We start from the raw sequence: 20,024 nt of genomic DNA on the forward strand, positions 1-20,024 counted from the left end.
TTTGGAAAAAATCACGTCGAGATCTCTATTTTATAATTTTTCCTGGATTTTTAGGCAACTTTTTCGAAAGTTCAATTTTTCAATATGAAAATCTCAACTCATTTTTGACCTTCTGTGAAAATTACCGACAAAGATTTTTTAGTGGATTTAGACCTCCGGAAGCTATTTTAGTCCTCATTTCTTCGAAAGTTCTCCGCATTTTCCAAAACACTCTAATGAAATATGGGAATTTCAAAGATTAAAAAAAATATTTATATTCTAACTGAACCACAGATAGGTACGCTATATTTTTGAAAACAGTATGTCAATTCTTCCTGAATTTTTAGACAACTTTTTTAAAAACTCAATACCCAACACTCCCTCTTCATAAAAATTTCAGCCTTTTTCGGATCATCTTCAAATATTATTCAGAGATTTTTTGTAGATTTCAACGTTCCGAAGTCAATTTCTTTGAAAATTTCTGTTATTTTCCAGAATCGTCCAATGAATAAGTATATCAATTTTAGGATTATTTTAAAAATTAAATTTCAATCTAAAATAATCCTATGCTTGTATAAATTTGAGAATCCTTGTTACTATAAAATATAGTTTCGAGCATGCGTTTGACCACAAAAGGCTCGTTGGCAAAATAATTAAGCCACAACTTCCAAATTAGTTAACTAGTTTCGAAAACATTTGTGAAACATTTATAATAAATTAAAAAAAGCTCTGTAGCGTTAAAATTACGAGTATATTCTAAACCGAAAATCACTGTTCAATTTTCCACCACCGATAAGAAAATAAATTCGCACGTGGACACTTGAAACAAAAAACCTTATGCCAACTTGACAGCGTGTGTCGCGATAGCACCCTTAACTGATTCCGTGATTTACGCCCCCATTTGTTCCCACCGCTAGACATAAATTTCCACAACTACAAAAAATATTTCCACATTTATTTTACTCGGGCCCGCAGTAGGTAATTCCGTCCCATTACTACCATAAAATCGAGATATCATTGTTTGGACTGCGCCAATCGATCGTCGTCACTTATTCACGACCCATAAATAATACCATCCAAAAACACTGTCCGTCCGGCAGCCGCTATCTTTAACAAATGCACGCACCCCGCATTACGCGTAAAGATACCACCACCACAAAAAACAAAAATTCGCTATCTCGAGTCCCATTACTGGAAAAAACGGGCGATTCCTTCATTCCTGCACATCATGCCTCATTTACCATCTCATTATTTCCTCGCGAAACCTTTCTATTTTTCTTCCGGTTAAATCCATTCGGTTTTTGTAAATTTTACAACAAAGCGGTGCGTTCTGACAGCGACTGAGGAACGTTCGCCCGTTCTTCCACCACAATCACAACGAGCGCTGAATATTTGATAAGCACATCCCGTTTAAAGCAATTTGAATATGCGACTGCACCCCAGAGCCCGATCCGACTATGAAGCTTGTGTGGGGATCGATTTTACTTTATTGATGAGATCTGCGCCGGGGTACGATTAATTGGGGATTTTTTAAAATCGGGACAGTCGTTGAACAGATTCAACACGACCGCGTCGTCACCCAGAAACCCGTTTTATTATTTGGATTGAAAATATTTAATTCTAAAGTAACTCCACAACTTCCGCTGGGTTTCGATACGTGTGTTCTAAAACAATCATCAATGCATTTAATGGCTCGTTTATAGCGACTGGAGTTAAATTTAAATTTTTATGAGCCGCAGTCGCGGTCGCACTTAACTCACTTGTTGCTGGTTCCAGGCTGAGACCTAGAAAAGGTTCAGAACCACTGCTCTGCATATAGGGTGTTTCATCTGAATTGGACGTTAATTACTAATATTGTGTTACGAACGGACAAAAAGGAAGCATATAACGTATTCGGTTCAGGAAGCGTCAGTTTATTCTCTCTGAAAATCCAATAACTTTCCAGCTGTGGCACGGACGTTTTTTGTCTGCGACCCACAATAGATTGAAAAATACAGGGTGTCTCAGGGAATTGCGTATATTCTGCGTCATACTGACAACTGTGATTTTTTATGTAAGACCATTTTTTCCATAAAAGTGCAAATATTGTGGAACGTTGATATTCTATATAATAAAAAATTTATCGAAGGTTATTTGGACTTTATAAAATCAGTGACGTAAGTAACACTCCCGCAACTTTTTTGACACGAATTTCTCAATTTCTTCAATTTTCAATTTTTTAACTTTCGAAATTTCCAATTTTTAGATTTGCAGTTTTTCTTTTCGGTTTTTATTTTCTTTACTTTTACAATTTTTCGAATTTTCAATGTTCCGATTTTATAGTTTTGCTTTTTCAATTTCAATTTTTTCCACTTTTCGTTTCTTCACATCTAAGATTAAGTAGGTAACACAGTTCTCGTTTTTCATTTTTAGTTATTCGAATTTCCAAATTTTGGATGTTCCGTTTTTAATTTTTCAATTTTTCATTTTCTCAATTTTTGGATTTGCAATTTTTTGTTTAGGTTTTTTATTTTCTTGATTTTTTAATTTTTTAGTTTTTGAATGTTCTTATTTTATAATTTTTCTTTTTCTTCAATGTGAAAATTTTCAATTTTTTTATTTTTCAATTTTTCGTTCCTTCAATTTTTGGTTTGCAATTTTTCTAGTTTTCACTTTAAATTTATAATAATAATGACAATAATTTTTAAAATTGTTCACTGTTTCAATTCTACGACTATTCATTATTTAATTTTTGTAATTTTCAATCTTCCAAATATTAGTTTTTCGACATTACAATTTCGACTATTGTATAATTTTTCAATTTTACATTTTTTGGGTTTTTCAATTTTTCGACTCAATTCATTCTTCCTCGTTTTTCTTTATTTTTAAATTTCTTGATCTTTCGTTTTTTCAGTCCTTCGATTTGGACAATTTCGATTTTGCAATTTCTCGTTTTTTTATTTTTTCGATTTTAAGAGTTTTTCTGAATTGTCAATTTTTAGATTCTCAATTTTCAATTTTTTGTTTCGGTTTTTAATTTTCTTTATTTTTTCAATGTTTGAGTTTTTGAATGGTTTCTATTTCATATTTTTTCTTTTTCTTCAATGTGAAAATTTTCAGCTTTTCGATTTATCAATTTTTCGAATTGCAGCGTGGTTTTTCAAATTTTAGATTTCTTTATTTTTCAATTTTTCAAATTTAGATTTTTTCGTTTCTTCATTTTTGGTTTATAGTTTTTCTGGTTTTCACTTTAAATTTATATTATAATAATAATAACAATAAGATTTAGAATTGTTCATTTTTTCAGTTTTACAATTTTAGAAGTTTTCGTTTTTTCAGTTATGAGATTTTAAAACGTTTTCATTTATTCAATTTTTCATTTTTCCGCTTCTTAAGTCTTGAATTTCTCGATATTAAATTTTTCAAATTTTCGAAAATTTTTTAATTTCATGTTTTTGGAGGTTTCCAATTTTTCGACTCGATTAATTTTTTCTTCCTTCTGATTGTTTTTTGATTTTCAGATTTTTCGATTTTTCGTTTCTGCAGTTCTTCGATTTAGAAATTTTCCATTTTGCAATTTCTCTTTTTTTAATTTTTTCGATTTTTAGACTTATTCCGAATTTTCAGTATTTAGATTTTTCAAGTTTTTATTTCTTCAGTTTTTCTGTTTTTCAATTTTTGATTTTTTAATTTTTCAATTTTTCAGTTTCTGGATTTTTCAATTTTTCCTTTTTTCAATTTTTCTAGTTTTCACTTTAAATATTTAACAATTTTTAAAAATGTTCACTTTCTAAGTTTTGCGATTTTAGAATCTTTCGATTTTTCAATTATTGGATTTAAAAACATTTTCTTTTATTAAATTTTTCAATTTTTCGCTTTTTAATTCTTGAATTTCCTGATATTTAGTTTTTCAAATTTTCGATCTTAAAAATGTTAGAATTTTGACGATTCCATAATATTGCAATTTTACAATTTTTGAGTTTTCCAAATTTTAGACCCGATTAATTTTTTTCTTCCTTCTATTTTTTTTTTGATTTTTGAATCTTACTTTTTTTCGTTTCTTCAATTCTTCGATTTGGAAATTTTAGGTTTTGCACTTTCTCGTTTTTAGATTTTTTCTGAATTTTCAATGTTTAGATTTTTCAATTTTTCATTTCTTCAATTTTTTGTTCCGGTTTTTATTTTTTTTTTTCAGTTTTTCAGTTTTTGAATGCCCTTATTTCATAATTTTTCTTTCTCTTCAATATGAAAATTTTCCATTTTTCAATTTTTTGAATTTGGTTTTACGACTTTCAGATTTTTAATTTTTCAATTTTTCAAATTTAGATTTTTCAGTTTCGGGCTTTTTCAATTTTTCGTTTCTTTAATTTTTGGTTTCTAATTATTTTAATTTTCAATAATTGTTAAAATTATGCACTTTTTCAATTTTACGATTTTAGAATTTTTGGATTTTTCAATTATTGATTTTAAAACATTTTCATGTATTCACTTTTTCAATTTTTCGCTTTTTAATCTTTGAATTTCTCGATATTTAATTTCCCAAATTTTCCATCTTCCAAATGTTACATTTTTTCGACATTAAAATCTTGCCTATTCTATAATTTTTCGACTCGATTAATTTTTTCTTCCTTCTAATTTTTTTGTTTTAAATTTCTCTATTTTTCGTTTCTTCAGTCTTCAATCTGGAAATTTTCGATTTTTGGATATTTCCGAATTTTTAGTTACTCGATTTTCCAAATTTTGGATGTTCTGTTTTTAAATTTTTCAATTTTTCATTTTCTCAATTTTTCGGTTTGCAATTTTTTGTTTCGGTTTTTTATTTTCTTGATTTTTTCTTGGTTTTTCAAAGTTTAGATTTTTTATTTTTCAATTTTTCAAATTTAGATTTTTTCGTTTCTTCAGTTTTTGGTTTGTAGTTTTTCTGGTTTTCACTTTAAATTTATATAATAATAATAATAATAATAACAATATGTTTTAAAGTTGTTCACTTTTTCAGTTTTACAATTTTAGAATTTTTCGATTTTTCAGTTACGGGATTTTAACACATTTTCATTTATTCAATTTTTCAATTTTCCGCTTCTTGAATTTCTCGATATTTAATTTTTCAAATTTTTGATCTTCTAAATGTTACAATTATTGGACATTACAATTTTGACGATTCTATAATTTTTTAATTTTATATTTTTTGGGGTTTCCAATTTTTCGATTCGATTAATTTTTTCTTCCTTCTGATTTTTCTTGATTTTCAGATTTCTCGATTTTTCCTTTCTTCACTTCTTCGATTTAGAAATTTTCCATTTTGCAATTTCTCCTTTTTTCATTTTTTCGAGTTTTAGATTTTGTCCGAATTTTCAGTTTTTAGATTTTTCAATTTTTCATTTCTTCAGTTTTTCGGTTTTTGAATGTTCCGATTTCACAATTTATCTTTTGTTTTATTTAAAAATTTCCAATTTTTCGGGTTGCAGATTGCTTTTTCAATTTTTGATGTTTTAATTTTTCAATTCTTCAACTTTAGATTTTTCAGTTTCTGGATTTTTTAATTTTTCGTTTTTTCAATTTTTGGTTGCAATTTTCTAATTTTCACTTTAAATAAATAACAATTTTTAAAAATGTTCACTTTCTAAATTTTGCAATTTTAGAATCTTCCGATTTTTCAATTATTGGATTTAAAAACATTTTCTTTTATTAATTTTTTTAATTTTTCGCTTTTTAATTCTTGAATTTATCGATATTTTTTTTTTAATTTTCAATCTTTCAAATGTTAATTTTTCGCTAATTTTATGATTTTTCAATTTTACATTTTTTAGGTTTCCCAATTTTTCGACTCAATTCATTTCTTCTTCCTCATTTTTTTTTTATTTTTAAATTTCTTGATTTTTCGTTTTTTCAATTTCAACGTGAAAATTTTCAGTCTTTCGATTTATCAATTTATCGAGTTGCAGCTTGGTTTTTCAAATTTTAGATTTTTTTGTCAAATTTTCAAATTTAGATTTTTTTGTTTCTTCAATTTTTGATTTGTAGTTTTTCTGGTTTTCACTTTAAATTTATATAATAATAATAGCAATAAGTTTTGAAATTGTTCACTTTTTCAGTTTTACAATTTTAGCATTTTTCGATTTTTCAGTTATTGGATTTTAAAACATGGTCATTTATTCAATTTTTCAATTTTCCGCTTCTTAATTCTTGAATTTCTCGATATTTAATTTTTCAAATTTTCGCTCTCCTAAATGTTACAATTTTTCGACATTACAATTTTGACGATTCTATAATTTTTTAATTTTATATTTTTTAGGGTTTCCAATTTTTCAAAAAGATTAATTTTTTCTTCCTTCTTATTTTTTTTTTTTGATTTGCAGATTTCTCGATTTTTTGTTTCTTCAGATTTAGAAATTTCTTCTTTTTTAATTTTTTTCGATTTTTCGATTTTTTCCGAATTTTCAGTTTTTAGATTATTCAATTTTTCATTTCATCAGTTTTTCGGTTTTTAAATGTTCCGATTTCACAACTTTTCATTTTTTTTTATGTAAAAATTTCCAATTTTTGGGTTGCAGATTGGTTTTTCAATTTTTGATGTTTTAATTTTTCAATTTTTCAGTTTATGGATTTTTCAATTTTTCGTTTTTTCAATTTTTGGTTTGCAATTTTTCTAGTTTTCACTTTAAATATATAACAATTTTTAAAAATATTCACTTTCTAAATTTTGCGATTTTAGAATCTTTCGATTTTTCAATTATTGAATTTAAAACATTTTCTTTTATTAAACTTTTCAATTTTTTCGCTTTTTAATTCTTGAATTTCTCGATATTTAATTTTTCAAATTTTCGATCTTCCAAATGTTACAATTTTGACGATTCCATAATATTTCAATTTTACAATATTTGAGTTTTCCAAACTTTAGACCCGATTCATTTTTTTCTTCCTTCTAATTTTTTTTTTTAATTTTTGAATCTTTCTTTTTTTCGTTTCTTCAATTCTTCGATTTGGAAATTTTAGGTTTTGCGCTTTCTCGTTTTTAGATTTTTTCCGAATTTTCAATGTTTAGGTTTTTCAATTTTTCATTTCTTCAGTTTCTTGTTCTAGTTTTTTTTTGTTTTTCAGTTTTTGAATGCTCTTATTTCATAATTTTTCTTTCTCTTCAATATGAAAATTTTCCATTTTTCAATTTTTTTAATTTGGTTTTACAACATTCAAATTTTTAATTTTTCAATTTTTCAAATTTAGATTTTTCAGTTTCTGGAATTTTCAATTTTTCGTTTTTTCAATTTTTGGTTTGCAACTTTCTAGTTTTCACTTTAAATATATAATTATTTTTAAAAATGTTCACTTTCGAAATTTTGCGATTTTAGAATCTTTCGATTTTTCAATTATTGGATTTAAAAACATTTTCTTTTATAAAATTTTTCAATTTTTCCCTTTTTAATTCTTGAATTTCTCGATATTTAACTTTTCAAATTTTCGATCTTCCAAATGTTACAATTTTGACGATTCCATAATATTTCAATTTTGCAATTTTTGAGTTTTCCAAATTTTCGACTCGATTCATTTTTTTCTTCCTTCTAAGTTTTTTGATTTTTGAATCTTTCTTTTTTTCGTTTCTTCAGTTCTTCAATTTGGAAATTTTCGATTTTGCATTTTCTCGTTTTTTAGATTTTCTTACGAATTTTCAAATTTTAAAATGTTCAATTTTTACATTTTTCAATTTTTCTAGTTACAGTTTGGTTTTTCAAATTTTAGATTTTCTAATTTTTCGATTTTTCAAGTTTAGATTTTTTAATTTCTGGATTTTTCAATTTTTCGTTTCTTCTTTTCTTGGTTTGCAATTTCTCTAGTTTTCACTTTAAATATATAAGAATAACAATAATTTTTAAACTTGTCTACTTTTTCAATTTCAGAATTTTTCGATTTTTCAATTTTCTTTCAAAAATGGAAAAAGGAAAACTGTATAAAACGGAAACTGCGACAAATTGATGACTCGAAAATTTGAAAACTCAAAAGATAAAAAATTGAGAAACTTAGAATTCGAAAGAGTGGAAAATCGAAAAAGGAAATATGGTAAAACCGAAATATTGAAAATTAAAGAAATCGGAAAATCGCATAATTGGGAAATCCAAAAATTCCAAAATAAAAAAATTTAAAAATTGGAAAATCGAGGAAATGAAAAATCAAATATTGAAAATGTTGAGAACTGAAGAAACGAAAAACTGTGATATAAAATCAAGAAAATCTTAATAAAAAAATCCCGAAAATCAAAAATAAAAATCGAGTGCATACTTGAAAACAAAAAATTTAAAAATTTGGAGATCTAAAAACTGAAAATTTAATTTTTTTATGATAGTCCTTATAAGTAAAAAAGAGCGTGCTACGCATTTGTTTTAAGTCAGTTTTTTCGTTACAAAATTTTAAGATGGCGTCATCAATTTTTTGAAAGGGAATAAACGAACAAATTTTGATTAGCGATGTACCATGATTACGATAACTTAAAACATTTGCAAAATTTCAGAGTATTCGGTTTGGTAATTTCAAAGCGAAATTGCAAAACGTTTTTATATTGTTTTGATTTTTTTTTTTTCTAAAAATTTAGTTGTCTAGGGTAATAACTAAAGACGGATTCATAAACCACATGTGAAGGATTATCTCATTTTAAAAATGTAAGTAACATTTACAGTGGTTTCGGAGATTATCTGTCTAATAAAAATTCGGTCAGATCGCAGATGCTCTGGGGGCCATGAAACGTCAAAAAAAACAAAAGTAGCCAGTCATCCAATGGACCCAATTACAATACTTCCGTATTTTCCGCTCAGGAAATAAAAATCAATACTTCGCATGCAGAACTTTTCAATTTCTGATTCATCATTATCTGACTGAACAGCTGTCAGTTGTCAGATTTTTCAAATTAAAACACGAACTAACTTTGCGCTGACTGAAAACATCAATATTAAATAACGTGCCTGTCATTTCGGGAACACTCTGAAACTGACTAGAATAGACCATGTTTTGTTTGTCGACCGATATTCAAGGGAAGAATCACGATATAATTCTCCTTGAAGTCGGGATTTTTTCCACAGGTGATCTCTATCCGCTTTATACCTACTTTTCCATTTAATGCGGTCTGGACGGACGTAATTATCAGCAAAACGACACTAATAACACTACTATTAGAAAGCTTATTAGAGATTTAATAATGCATTTATCAATAAGCCTTGTTATTACCCACCGCTCCCACCAATATTATTATCGCAGGCTGTGGATTAAGCAAACTGAGCAAGGGCCTACACCCTCCGATAATTCTGACGACCCTTCCGCGATTAATTCCGAAACATTATTTTCACATTCACTGAAACGAACAATCCAGCTGGAACTTCCAATTAAGAGCATCAGTGTATTGATTCAACGTACCGAGAATGAGCTCATCGAGCTTAGCAAATTTCCGGCAATACCATCAAATCTGAATATTTAATGTCGATTGGAACGATGGAAAGCAAGCGTGAGTGGAGCCCCTAGACGATGTGTATTGTGTGGGAAGTGGGCTAGACTCACCCAAGGGTTTTAATATCACATGTAGTAAAATAATCAAAGAAACCAAATCGAGAGCAGATGGCTCCCGAAGCTTGTCACAAAGGCGTGCGATCGCGACTATTTATTGTGAAAACATTGGTTGTTATTGAAGGAAATATTTGTCAAAGGGACGTTCGAGGAAAGAGCACCGATATCAAAACGCCACTGTATTACAATTAACATTAATGTTTCATTTTTACATTAAGCATTGCAACATGACTGCATTTTCTATGAACAAATAAAATTTTTCTAAAATATGTATATATTTTTAAAAGGTTTTTTTAGTTAAAAGCGTTTTGATGAATCCGTTTACACACTTTTTCAATTAAATGTTGCTCGCTTTAGAGGTCCATTGTAAACTTCAGCCATTGTTTGTGCAGTTAGCAGTATTACTGGCCGCAATTTCGTTTAAATTTATATGGGATCTAATTAAAAGAAACACACAAAGCTGAAGTTAGCGTTGTTAGGTTATAATTTATTAATTAATTTTAATAACGGAAATGTGGAACAAAACTGGTTATGATCGGCTTTTCAAAGAAATTCAATGTCTTTCTTGAGGATTTTTTTTCTGGTGGTATATGATGGGACCCCACACTAGACAGAGACAATAAATTAGAAAACATGAACTGAGGATGCGAAATTAGATGCCAAGACTGTGGGTATAAAAGTGCCTACATTATTTAGCTAAAATTAAACATGACGCATAACAGACACATGTCACATTTTAACCATAAAATTTACTAATTTTAGAGAAACTGTTGTGTTTTTTTTTTATATATCGTTTATAGAAATAAAGTTTTCAGAAAAGTAAATATTATAATTATATGTTGGTATATATTTTTTTATTATACTAAACTACTTCAAAAAGCAAACGTTGGGGCCTTTGAAAATTATTTAAATTCTTTATAAAAAATAAAACACCAGGAGTCTTGTACAATCTTTCAAATTCCGTGAAAAACACTAGACGCCTCTGAGATTTGTAAAAACTACTTCAAAAACAACCTCTGTGGCCACTGAGACTCCTTACATTAAAAAAAAAATAAAGCATCAGGAGTCCCTTAGATTCATTCATAAACAAAACGTCTGGAGCCCTTAAAGATTAGTTCAATTCTTTAAAAAATAAACACCAGAACCCTTCAAATTATTTCAAAACCAAAACTCCAGATACCCTTGACATTCTTGAACTCTATGTATGTGGCCCCTGAGATTCTTTAAATTTTTCAAAAATTAAAACACCAAAAATAAAACATTGTGTGGGTGGAACCCGTGAGATTGTTTAAAACTACTTCAAAAACAACAGTCTGGTGTCTCTGAGATTCTTTAACTTCTTCAAAAAAAAACACCAAGCGATTTGGAATTCGTCCAAAATTAAAACTCCAGGTGCCCTTGAGCTTCTTGAAAACCACTTCAAAAACAAACGTTTGAGGCCCCTGAGATTCTTTAATTTTTTAAACCGAGAGTTGTCCAGGTTTTTTCAAAAAGAAAGCGCTGTGTGGGTGTCCCTGGCATTCATTAAAACTATTTCAAAAACTGAACGCCTGGATCTCTTGAAGATTATTCAAATTCTTTAAAAAATAAAACGCCAGAAGGCCTCTATATCCATTCAAATCCTGTCAAAACACCAGGAGTCCCTGAGATTCTTTAAAACTACTTCAAAAACAACAGTCTGGTGTCTCTGACATTCTTTAATTTCTTCAAAAATAAAACACCAAGAGTCTTCGAATTCGTTCAAAATTAAAACTCCAGGTGCCCTTGAGCTTCTTGAAAACTACTTCAAAAACAAACGTTTGAGGCCCCTGAGATTCTTTAATTTTTTTAAACCGAGAGTTGTCCAGGTTTTTTCAAAAAGAAAACGCTGTGTGGGTGTTCCTGGCATTCTTTAAAACTATTTCAAAAACTGAACGCCTGGATCTCTTGAAGATTATTCAAATTCTTTAAAAAATAAAACACCAGAAGGCCTCTATATCCATTCAAGTCCTGTCAAAACACCAGGAGCCCCTGAGATTTTTTAAAACTACTTCAAAAACAACAGTCTGGTGTCTCTGAGATTCTTTAATTTCTTCAAAAATAAAACACCAAAAGCCTTCGAATTCGTTCAAAATTAAAACTCCAGGTGCCCTTGAGCTTCTTGAAAACTACTTCAAAAACAAACGTTTGAGGCCCCTGAGATTCTTTAATTTTTTTAAACCGAGAGTTGTCCAGGTTTCTTCAAAAAGAAAACGCTGTGTGGATGTCGCTGACATTCTTTAAAACTACTTCAAAAACAGAACGCCTGGATCTCTTGAAGATTATTCAAATTCTTTAAAAAATAAAACACCAGAAGGCCTCTATATCCATTCAAATCCTGTCAAAACACCAGGAGCCCCTGAGATTCTTTAAAACTACTTCAAAAACAAAAATTTGAACTCCTGAGATTCGGAATTGATTTTTTTTTTAATTAAAACACCTGTTGCCTTCTAGGTTCTTTCAAAATTAAGACAGTGGGTGGGTGCCCCTGAGATTCTCTAAAACACTTCTAAAACAAAACGTCTAAAGCCCTTGGAGATTACTTCAATTCTTTCAAAACCAAAACTCCAGGTGGCGTTGATATTGTTCAAAACAACTTCAAAAATAATCGTTTTAGACAGTGAATTCTTTAATTTTTTTTTAATTGAAACACCTGTAGGTTTAAAAAAACACTGGGTGGGTGCCCCTGAGATTCGTTAAAACTACTTCAAAAACAAGACGTCTGGAGACCTTGAAAATTATTTAAATTCTTAAAAAAATAAAACACCAGGAGCACTCTTCATTCTTTCAAATCCTGCCAAAAATACCAGGTGCCCCTTAGATTCATCGAAACTACTTTAAAAACAATCATCTGGTGCCCCTGAGATACTTTAATTTTTTTTTAACTACTTCAAAAACAAAACGTCTGGAGCCCTTGAAGAATGTTTAAATTCTCTAGAAAATAAAACATCAGAAGCTTTGAAATTCTTTCAAAAACAAAATACTAGGTGCCACTGAGCTTCCCTAAAACTACTTCAAAAATAAACATCTGAGATACCGGAGATTCCTTAAATCTACTTCAAAAGCAAACGTCTGAGGCCCCTGGATTCTTTAAAATTACTTCGAAAACAAAAATTTGAACCCCTGAGAAGCTTAATTGATTTTTTTTCTAATTAAAACAACTGTAGCCTTCTAGGTTCTTTCAAAATTAAGACAGTGGGTGAATGCCCCTGAGATTCTTTAAAACTACTTCTAAAACAAAACGTCTGGAGCCCTTGAAGATTATTTAAATTCTTTGAAAAGTAAAACACCAGAAGCACTCTACAATCTTTCAAGTCCTCCAAAAAATACCAGGGGCCCCTTAGATTCATCAAAACTACTTCAAAAACAACCATCTGGTGCCTCTGAGATACTTTAATTTTTTTTAACTACTTCAAAAACAAAACATCCGGAGCCCTTGAAGAATGTTTAAATTCTCTAGAAAATAAAACATCAGAAGCTTTGAAATTCTTTCAAAAACAAAATACTAGGTGCCACTGAGCTTCCCTAAAACTACTTCAAAAATAAACATGTGAGACACCGGAGATTCCTTAAATCTACTTCAAAAACAAACATCTGAGGCCCCTGGATTCTTTAAAACTACTTCAAAAACAAAAATTTGAACTCCTGAGATTCTTAATTGATTTTTTTTTTTTAATTAAAACACCTGTAGCCTTCTAGTTTCTTTCAAAATTAAGACAGCGGGTGGGTGCCCTTGAGATTCTTTAAAACTACTTCTAAAACAAAACGTCTGGAGTCCTTGGAGATTACTTCAATTCTTTCAAAACCAAAACTCCAGGTGGCGTTGGTATTGTTCGAAACTACTTCAAAAATAATCGTTTGAGACCCTGAATTCTTTATTTTTTTTAATTGAAACGCCTGTAGGTTTAAAAAAAAACACTGGGGGGGTGCCCCTGGAATCTTTAAAAAAACCACTTCAAAAACAAAAATTTGAACTCCATTTTTTTTTAATTAAAACACCTGTAGCCTTCTAGGTTTTTTCAAAATTAAAACACTGGGTGGGTGCCCTTGAGATTCTTTAAAATTACTTCTAAAACAAAACTTCTGGAGCCCTTGGAGATTACTTCAATTCTTTCAAAACCAAAACTCCAGGTGGAGTTGATATTGTTCAAAACTACTTCAAAAATAATCGTTCGAGACCCTGAATTCTTTAATTTTTTTTAAATTGAAACACCTGTAGGTCAAAAAAAAACACTGTGTGGGTGCCCCTGAGATTCGGTAAAACTACTTCAAAAACAAGACGTCTGGAGACCTCGAAAATTTTTTAAATTCTTTAATAAATAAAACACCAGGAGCACTTTACATTCTTTCAAATTCTGTCAAAAATACCATGGGCCCCTTAGCTTCATCAAAACTACTTCAAAAGGAACCGTCTGGTGCCTCTGAGATACTTTAATTTTTTTTAAACTACTTCAAAAACAAAACGTCCGGAGTCCTTGAAGAATGTTTAAATTCTCCAGAAAATAAAACATCAGAAGCTTTGAAATTCCTTCAAAAACAAAATACTAGGTGCCACTGAGCTTTCTTAAAACTACTTCAAAAACAAACGTGTGAGACGCCGGAGATTCCTTAAATCTACTTCAAAAACAAACATCTGAGGCCCCTGGATTCTTTAAAACTACTTCAAAAACAAAAATTTGAACTCCTGAGATTCTTAATTGATTTTTTTTTTTAATTAAAACACCTGTAGCCTTCTAGGTTCTTTCAAAATTAAGACAGTGGGTGGGTGCCCTTGAGATTCTTTAAAACTACTTCTAAAACAAAACGTCTGGAGCCCTTGGAGATTACTTCAATTCTTTCAAAAGCAAAACTCCAGGTGGCGTTGATATTGTTCTAAACTACTTCAAAAACAATCGTTTGACACCCTGAGTTCTTTAATTTTTTTTCAATTGAAACACCTCCAGGTTTAAAAAAACCACTGGGTGGGTGCTCCTGAGATATGTTAAAACTACTTCAAAAACAAGACGTCTGGAGATCTTGAAAATTATTTAAATTCTTTAAAAAATAAAACACCAGGAGCACTCTACATTCTTTCAAATCCTGCCAAAAATACCAGGTGCCCCTTAGATTCATCAAAACTACTTCAAAAACAATCATCTGGTGCCTCTGAGATACTTTAATTTTTTTTTTTTAACTACTTCAAAAACAAAACGTCTGGAGTCCTTGAAGAATGTTTAAATTCTCTAGAAAATAAAACATCAGAAACTTTGAAATTCTTTCAAAAACAAAATACTAGGTGCCACTGAGCTTCCTTAAAACTACTTAAAAAATAAACGTCTGAGGCCGCCGGATTCTTTAAAACTACTGCAAAAACAAAAATTTTGACTCCTGAGATTCCTAATTATTATTATTATTGTTTTTTTTAATAAAAACACCTGGAACCCTGTAGGTTCTTCCAAAATTAAAACATTGGGGGCTGCCCCTGAGATTCTTTAAAACTACTTCAAAACCAAAACGTCTGGATCCCTTGAAGATTATTTCAATTCTTTAAAAAATAAAACACCCGAAGCCTTCTATATCCATTCAAATCCTGTCAAAAACACCAAAACCCCCTAAGATTTTTTAAGTAGTTTTAAAAAAATCTTAGACTTGGTTTTATTTCTGAAAGAACCTAGAGAGCTCTTGATGTTAGAAGAATCTCAAGGATCTGAGACGTTTGGTTTTGAAGTAGTTTCCAAGAACCTAAAAGAATTTTTATTTTTGAATGAATTTGAATACTACTAGTGTTTTAAATTATTTCAACAATCCCTGAGGTGCCAGATATTTGTTTTTGAAGTAGTTTTCACAAACCTCAGGGGCCCCTGGTGTTTTTGATAGGATTTGAAAGAATGTGTAAAGCTCCTGGTGTTTTATTTTTTAAAGAATTTAAACAATCTCAAGAGCGTCCAACATTTCTTTTAATTTTGAAGGAACCTAGATGGCTCCAGGTGTTTTAATTAAAAAAAATCTCAGGGGTTTAAACTTTTAATTTTGAAGTAGTTTTCAAGAATCTCAAGGATAGCTGGAGTTTTGGCTTTGAAAGAATTTGAACGCTCTTGGAGTTTTATTTTTTAAAGAATACACCAGAAGTTTTTAAAAGAATAATACACTGTATTGGTGCCCCTGAGATTCTTTAAAGCTACGTCTGGAGCCGTTGAAAATTATTTCAATTCCTTAAAAAATAAAACACCAGGAACACTCTACATTTTTCGCAAGTCGTGTCAAAAATACCAGGGACACCCGAGATTATTAAAACTACTTCAAAAACAAAACATCTGGAGCCCTTGAAGATTATTTAAATTCTCTAAAAAATAAAATATCAGCAGCTTTGAAATTCTTTCAAAAACAAAATACCAGGTGCTACAGAGCTTCTTTAAAACTACTTCAAAAATAAACGTCAGGGACGCATGAGATTCCATAAATCTACTTCAAAAACAAAACTTCTAGAATCCTCTATGTTCTCTAAAAAATAAAACACTGGATGGGTGTCCCTGTGATTCTTAATTAAATAAAAGATAATAAAATTGCTAACAGGAATGTTGCTGGTTAGATTGACTCCTGGGTCACTTTTTTTTCTTAATTAGGAAAGATTCACTCCATTTTCTCGAAATTTTGAGAATACAGTAATGTTGTGCTCTCCTATATTTATTATAATAGCTAATAATAATAGCTACTTACCCAAAATTATATATTCAGAACATTTTTCAAGCAGTATAATTCATCTTGAAATAGTGTCACAGTAACTAACAAATCCCACAGCATAAATCTTTTTTGCTACGAAACAGTTCCACGTCGTCAAAATAAAATACTGTAGAGTCATTTGTGAAGTTTGTAAACTGTCAACATGACACGACCACACACTGTATACAACATGGTAGGCAGACAGCCATGAATGGATTTATGACCGTGTTTACCATTTTTCGTCATAGAGTGTAGCTAGTAAAAGATATTTGCATCCAACTTTCAGGGATTTTAACAGTGATAATTCAGACCCTAATAAAAAGTCAATCTTTCACAATTCTCAGCCTGACAACTTGGCTTACGATGCTAATTTATTATGTAAGTACCTCTGGTAAAATTCATGTACATTGTTGAAGCTTTTTTGAAAATTAACCCAGACACTTCTGTAATCATAGACATCTATTACATTTTTAAGGTGTAGTGTTCTGACCCCAAAATCATCAAAATTAAACAGACGTCAAAATCGATACAAATCCGAAATCTCGCGGCAGAGTTCATCGAGGGTCTGCAAAACTTTGCTAGTTAAAACTTCATAAACTTTGCAATAAATATTAACGTGGTATTTAAAGGTCAATCGATGATTTAATTTGCTTCCTTTAAATAAAATCGTGCTTTCGACGAAAACCAACTTCGCAGCCGTTTTTTCCAACTTTCTTTTATATTTGTGTTTTAAATTGTTATTGATGCTAAAAGATGGGCGAAACGTTCTAAAACTAAGCAACGTTTTCTGCGCTATTTATATCACCCGGATGGGCAACCAGCAGTCGTCAAGAGTACGCCGCCAGCTCCACCTGCACTTTTTACGACGCACTTTACAATGGGGTCAGACGTGCCTCGGCCAGCATTTAAAACATTGAGCAGGTCGTTAAATGGTCATCTATCGATCCCGAATTTCGTTCCTAAGCACACGTGCACATAAGTGGATTTTTCGATAATTGGCTTTGTTATGGTACGAAACGAGCAAATTGACAATGTTTACCTAATTTCCGTCGCGGCAGGGAATCAATAAAAACACTTATTTAGTGAGCGACACATGCATGAAATGAATTAACGTGGGAGGAGATTGGGGGCAATTATTGAGTATTGTCGTGGCGGGGAATTAATTCGCTTATTCGCTGGAAGAGGAGATAATTAGGGATTTGTTGTGAAAGGGATGGAGTTTTTTCTCCGCTTTGTGTATTTACTAATGGATTATTTATACGCAGCGGCCTTGGGTGGAGGGCGGGTTTTCCTGACGGGGTATCGTATCATGTGCGGGGTGTCTATTTAGATTATTTATGACGATTTCGTGATATTGGACGATGGTAGGAATATGGGGATGGCGGGTTTGTGGTTGGTTAATTTGGCACTCCACTGGGTTCTCAAATTTGAACCTGACACGTCATGACATTGATTACAGTCATAGATATTTAATAATAATTTTATTAAAGTTCTCACACGAACCTGAAGCGTGACGTGACTTCGGGGATTTCAGCAACTGAGAAAGATATTATAGCGTCTTTTCACGTAAAGATTTGGTTATACGATTTTACACATACGTGGTCTTGTTTTGAAGGAATATGAACACCCAAAGAAAAAATGGTAATTTTATAGAATGTTTAAGAAATCTAAAAATATTTGACCTACCGTAGATACTTGGCGTGGTAGAAGATAGACGACTGAGGACATATTTAGAAGAATATAGAGGGTTTCTATAAATGATCGAAATAGGTCATGAATACGTGTCGCCTCTCAGATTTGAACTTTACTAAATGCCTCTGTATAACTGGTTATCTAAACGTTTCATCTCTTATTAAAAAATAAAACGAATTCATTACAATAAAAAGAAACAAATTGATTGCGGTTAAACATCACAGTAAATGTTCTGTAATCCTTTCGTAAATACCCATTGTTCAATTTCATGTTGCAACAGGAACTCCTGACTGCTGAGGAAATCTTGTCAAAGATGTTTGCGGATTCTGCTCAAGTCGTCTTAAATCATCAACAACTTCCTCAGATACTAAAGATCTTCCAGAAGATTTCCCTTTTTTGACACTGAAGAAAATTCGTTTATAGTGGATGTTCCAAAAAAGACTCAACAGCTCGATGGGACGTTGTTATACAATAATTTGCTAGAATATAGTCAAAAACGTAATTTTTTCTGTTGACAAATGTCATTTTTGACAATTTTTATCGGAATTTTAGACTGTCAATTAAATTCAGATATTCGTCCAATTCATCCTAACATTTTTTTTCCTGTGGATGAAAACAAGATACCTACAAAATTGTTTTGAATAGTGGAAGTCTAATTGATTTCATGTATCCAACACTAAGTAGTGAATTAGAATATGGTAAAATATTGAAAATAAAAGTCAAATTTTGAAATTATTTTTTCTCTGTGCTATAAATAGTCCTCAAGAACTTGTCATAGAGTTGGTATGCCATTTTTTCACCACCCTGTATACAGACATGTCAAATTACGATGTTATTATTTCTTCAACTTAAGTTTAAGTTGAAGTTTAAAAACATTTTCAAAAATTTCGTTCAGGAATTTTTTAACCGTTTTTTCCAGTTCTTTAGAGCCTTCTTAACAACGTACCATCGAGCTTATCTGTCACTTTTTGATCACCCTGTATACTTGGAGTGATAGAAGACAGATGACTGAGGATATAGATACGTATTTTGAAGAATGTAGAAGATCTCATTCGGAAAACTTTAAAACAAGGGTAAAGAGAGATTCTAGGGAAATTTTTACAAACTTCAATTCTTCAAATTTGAAGTTTAATATTTTTAAGAATTTGGTTCAGGTTTTTTTAACCAATTATTTCGAGTGCTTCAATCCCTCCTTAACAACGCACCATCGACCTTACCTGCCATTTTTTTGATCGCCCTGTATATTTAGAATAGAAGGTAGGTGACTGAGGATATAGATATTTAGAAGGATGTACAAGATCTCATCCGGAAAATTATCAAAAAAGGTGAAGAGAGATTTTTGACAAAAATTTTTAAACTTCTATGTACTGCTGCAAATAATAGAATTGGTAATTTGTTCAAAAGTTGTCGAAAAATTCCCAAAAAATTCTGGGAAGTACATTTCAAGGAGGTGATTCGAAAAATGTAACTGGTTAATGAGTCTTTTACCACGATTTTTGAAAAATTCGCTTCGAAAACGGGATTATTAGAATATCTCGAAAATTTTCATTTCTAGTTTTATCGATTTTGGAAAAACTGTTGAAATTTTCGAAAACATGAAGCCGAAAATAACTACTGCAAGTTGAAATCTACAAAATATGGCCTCTAGGCAACTTTCAAACAGTCCTCGGAAAAGGGTTAAAAACTCATACAATCAAAAATAGAGATTTTTGAAAAGTTGTCCAAAAATTCCCAAAAAATTCTGGGAAGTACATTTCATGGAGCTGATTCGAAAAATATAACTGGTTAATGAGTCTTGTACCACGATTTTTGAAAACTTCGCTTCGAAAACGGGATTACTAGAATATCTCGAAAATTTGTATTTCTAGTTTTATCGATTTTGGAAAAACTGTTGAAATTTCCTAAAAAATGAAGCCGAAAATAACTACTGCAAGTTGAAATCTACAAAATATGGCCTCTGGGAAATTTTCAAAGAGTCCTCGGAAAAGAGTCAAAAACTCATACAATCAAAAATAGAGATTTTTGAAAAGTTGTCCAAAAATTCCCAAAATATTCTGGGAAGTACATTTCATGGAGCTGATTCGAAAAATATAACTGGTTAATGAGTCTTGTAC

The 20,024-nt window shown here is 30.5% G+C and overlaps 2 protein-coding genes across 6 annotated transcripts in view; one reads left to right on the forward strand and one right to left on the reverse strand.

The window, feature by feature from the left end:
* Nucleotides 1-17,197, forward strand: part of LOC135124679 (uncharacterized) — a 39,994-nt gene extending 22,797 nt beyond the window's left edge. The window contains exon 3 of the mRNA XM_064049911.1: nucleotides 16,972-17,197. Coding sequence (XP_063905981.1) covers nucleotides 16,972-17,197 — 226 coding nt within the window. The remainder of the gene's footprint in view (nucleotides 1-16,971) is intronic.
* Nucleotides 1-20,024, reverse strand: part of LOC135124201 (calbindin-32) — a 325,924-nt gene that overhangs the window by 292,580 nt on the left and 13,320 nt on the right. The gene's annotated exons all lie outside the window — the stretch shown is intronic.

Source organism: Zophobas morio, unplaced genomic scaffold, assembly GCF_036711695.1.
Source record: "Zophobas morio isolate AGI-343-1 ecotype UQ-CSIRO unplaced genomic scaffold, CSIRO_AGI_Zmor_V1 ptg000007l, whole genome shotgun sequence".
NCBI lineage: Eukaryota > Metazoa > Arthropoda > Insecta > Coleoptera > Tenebrionidae > Zophobas > Zophobas morio.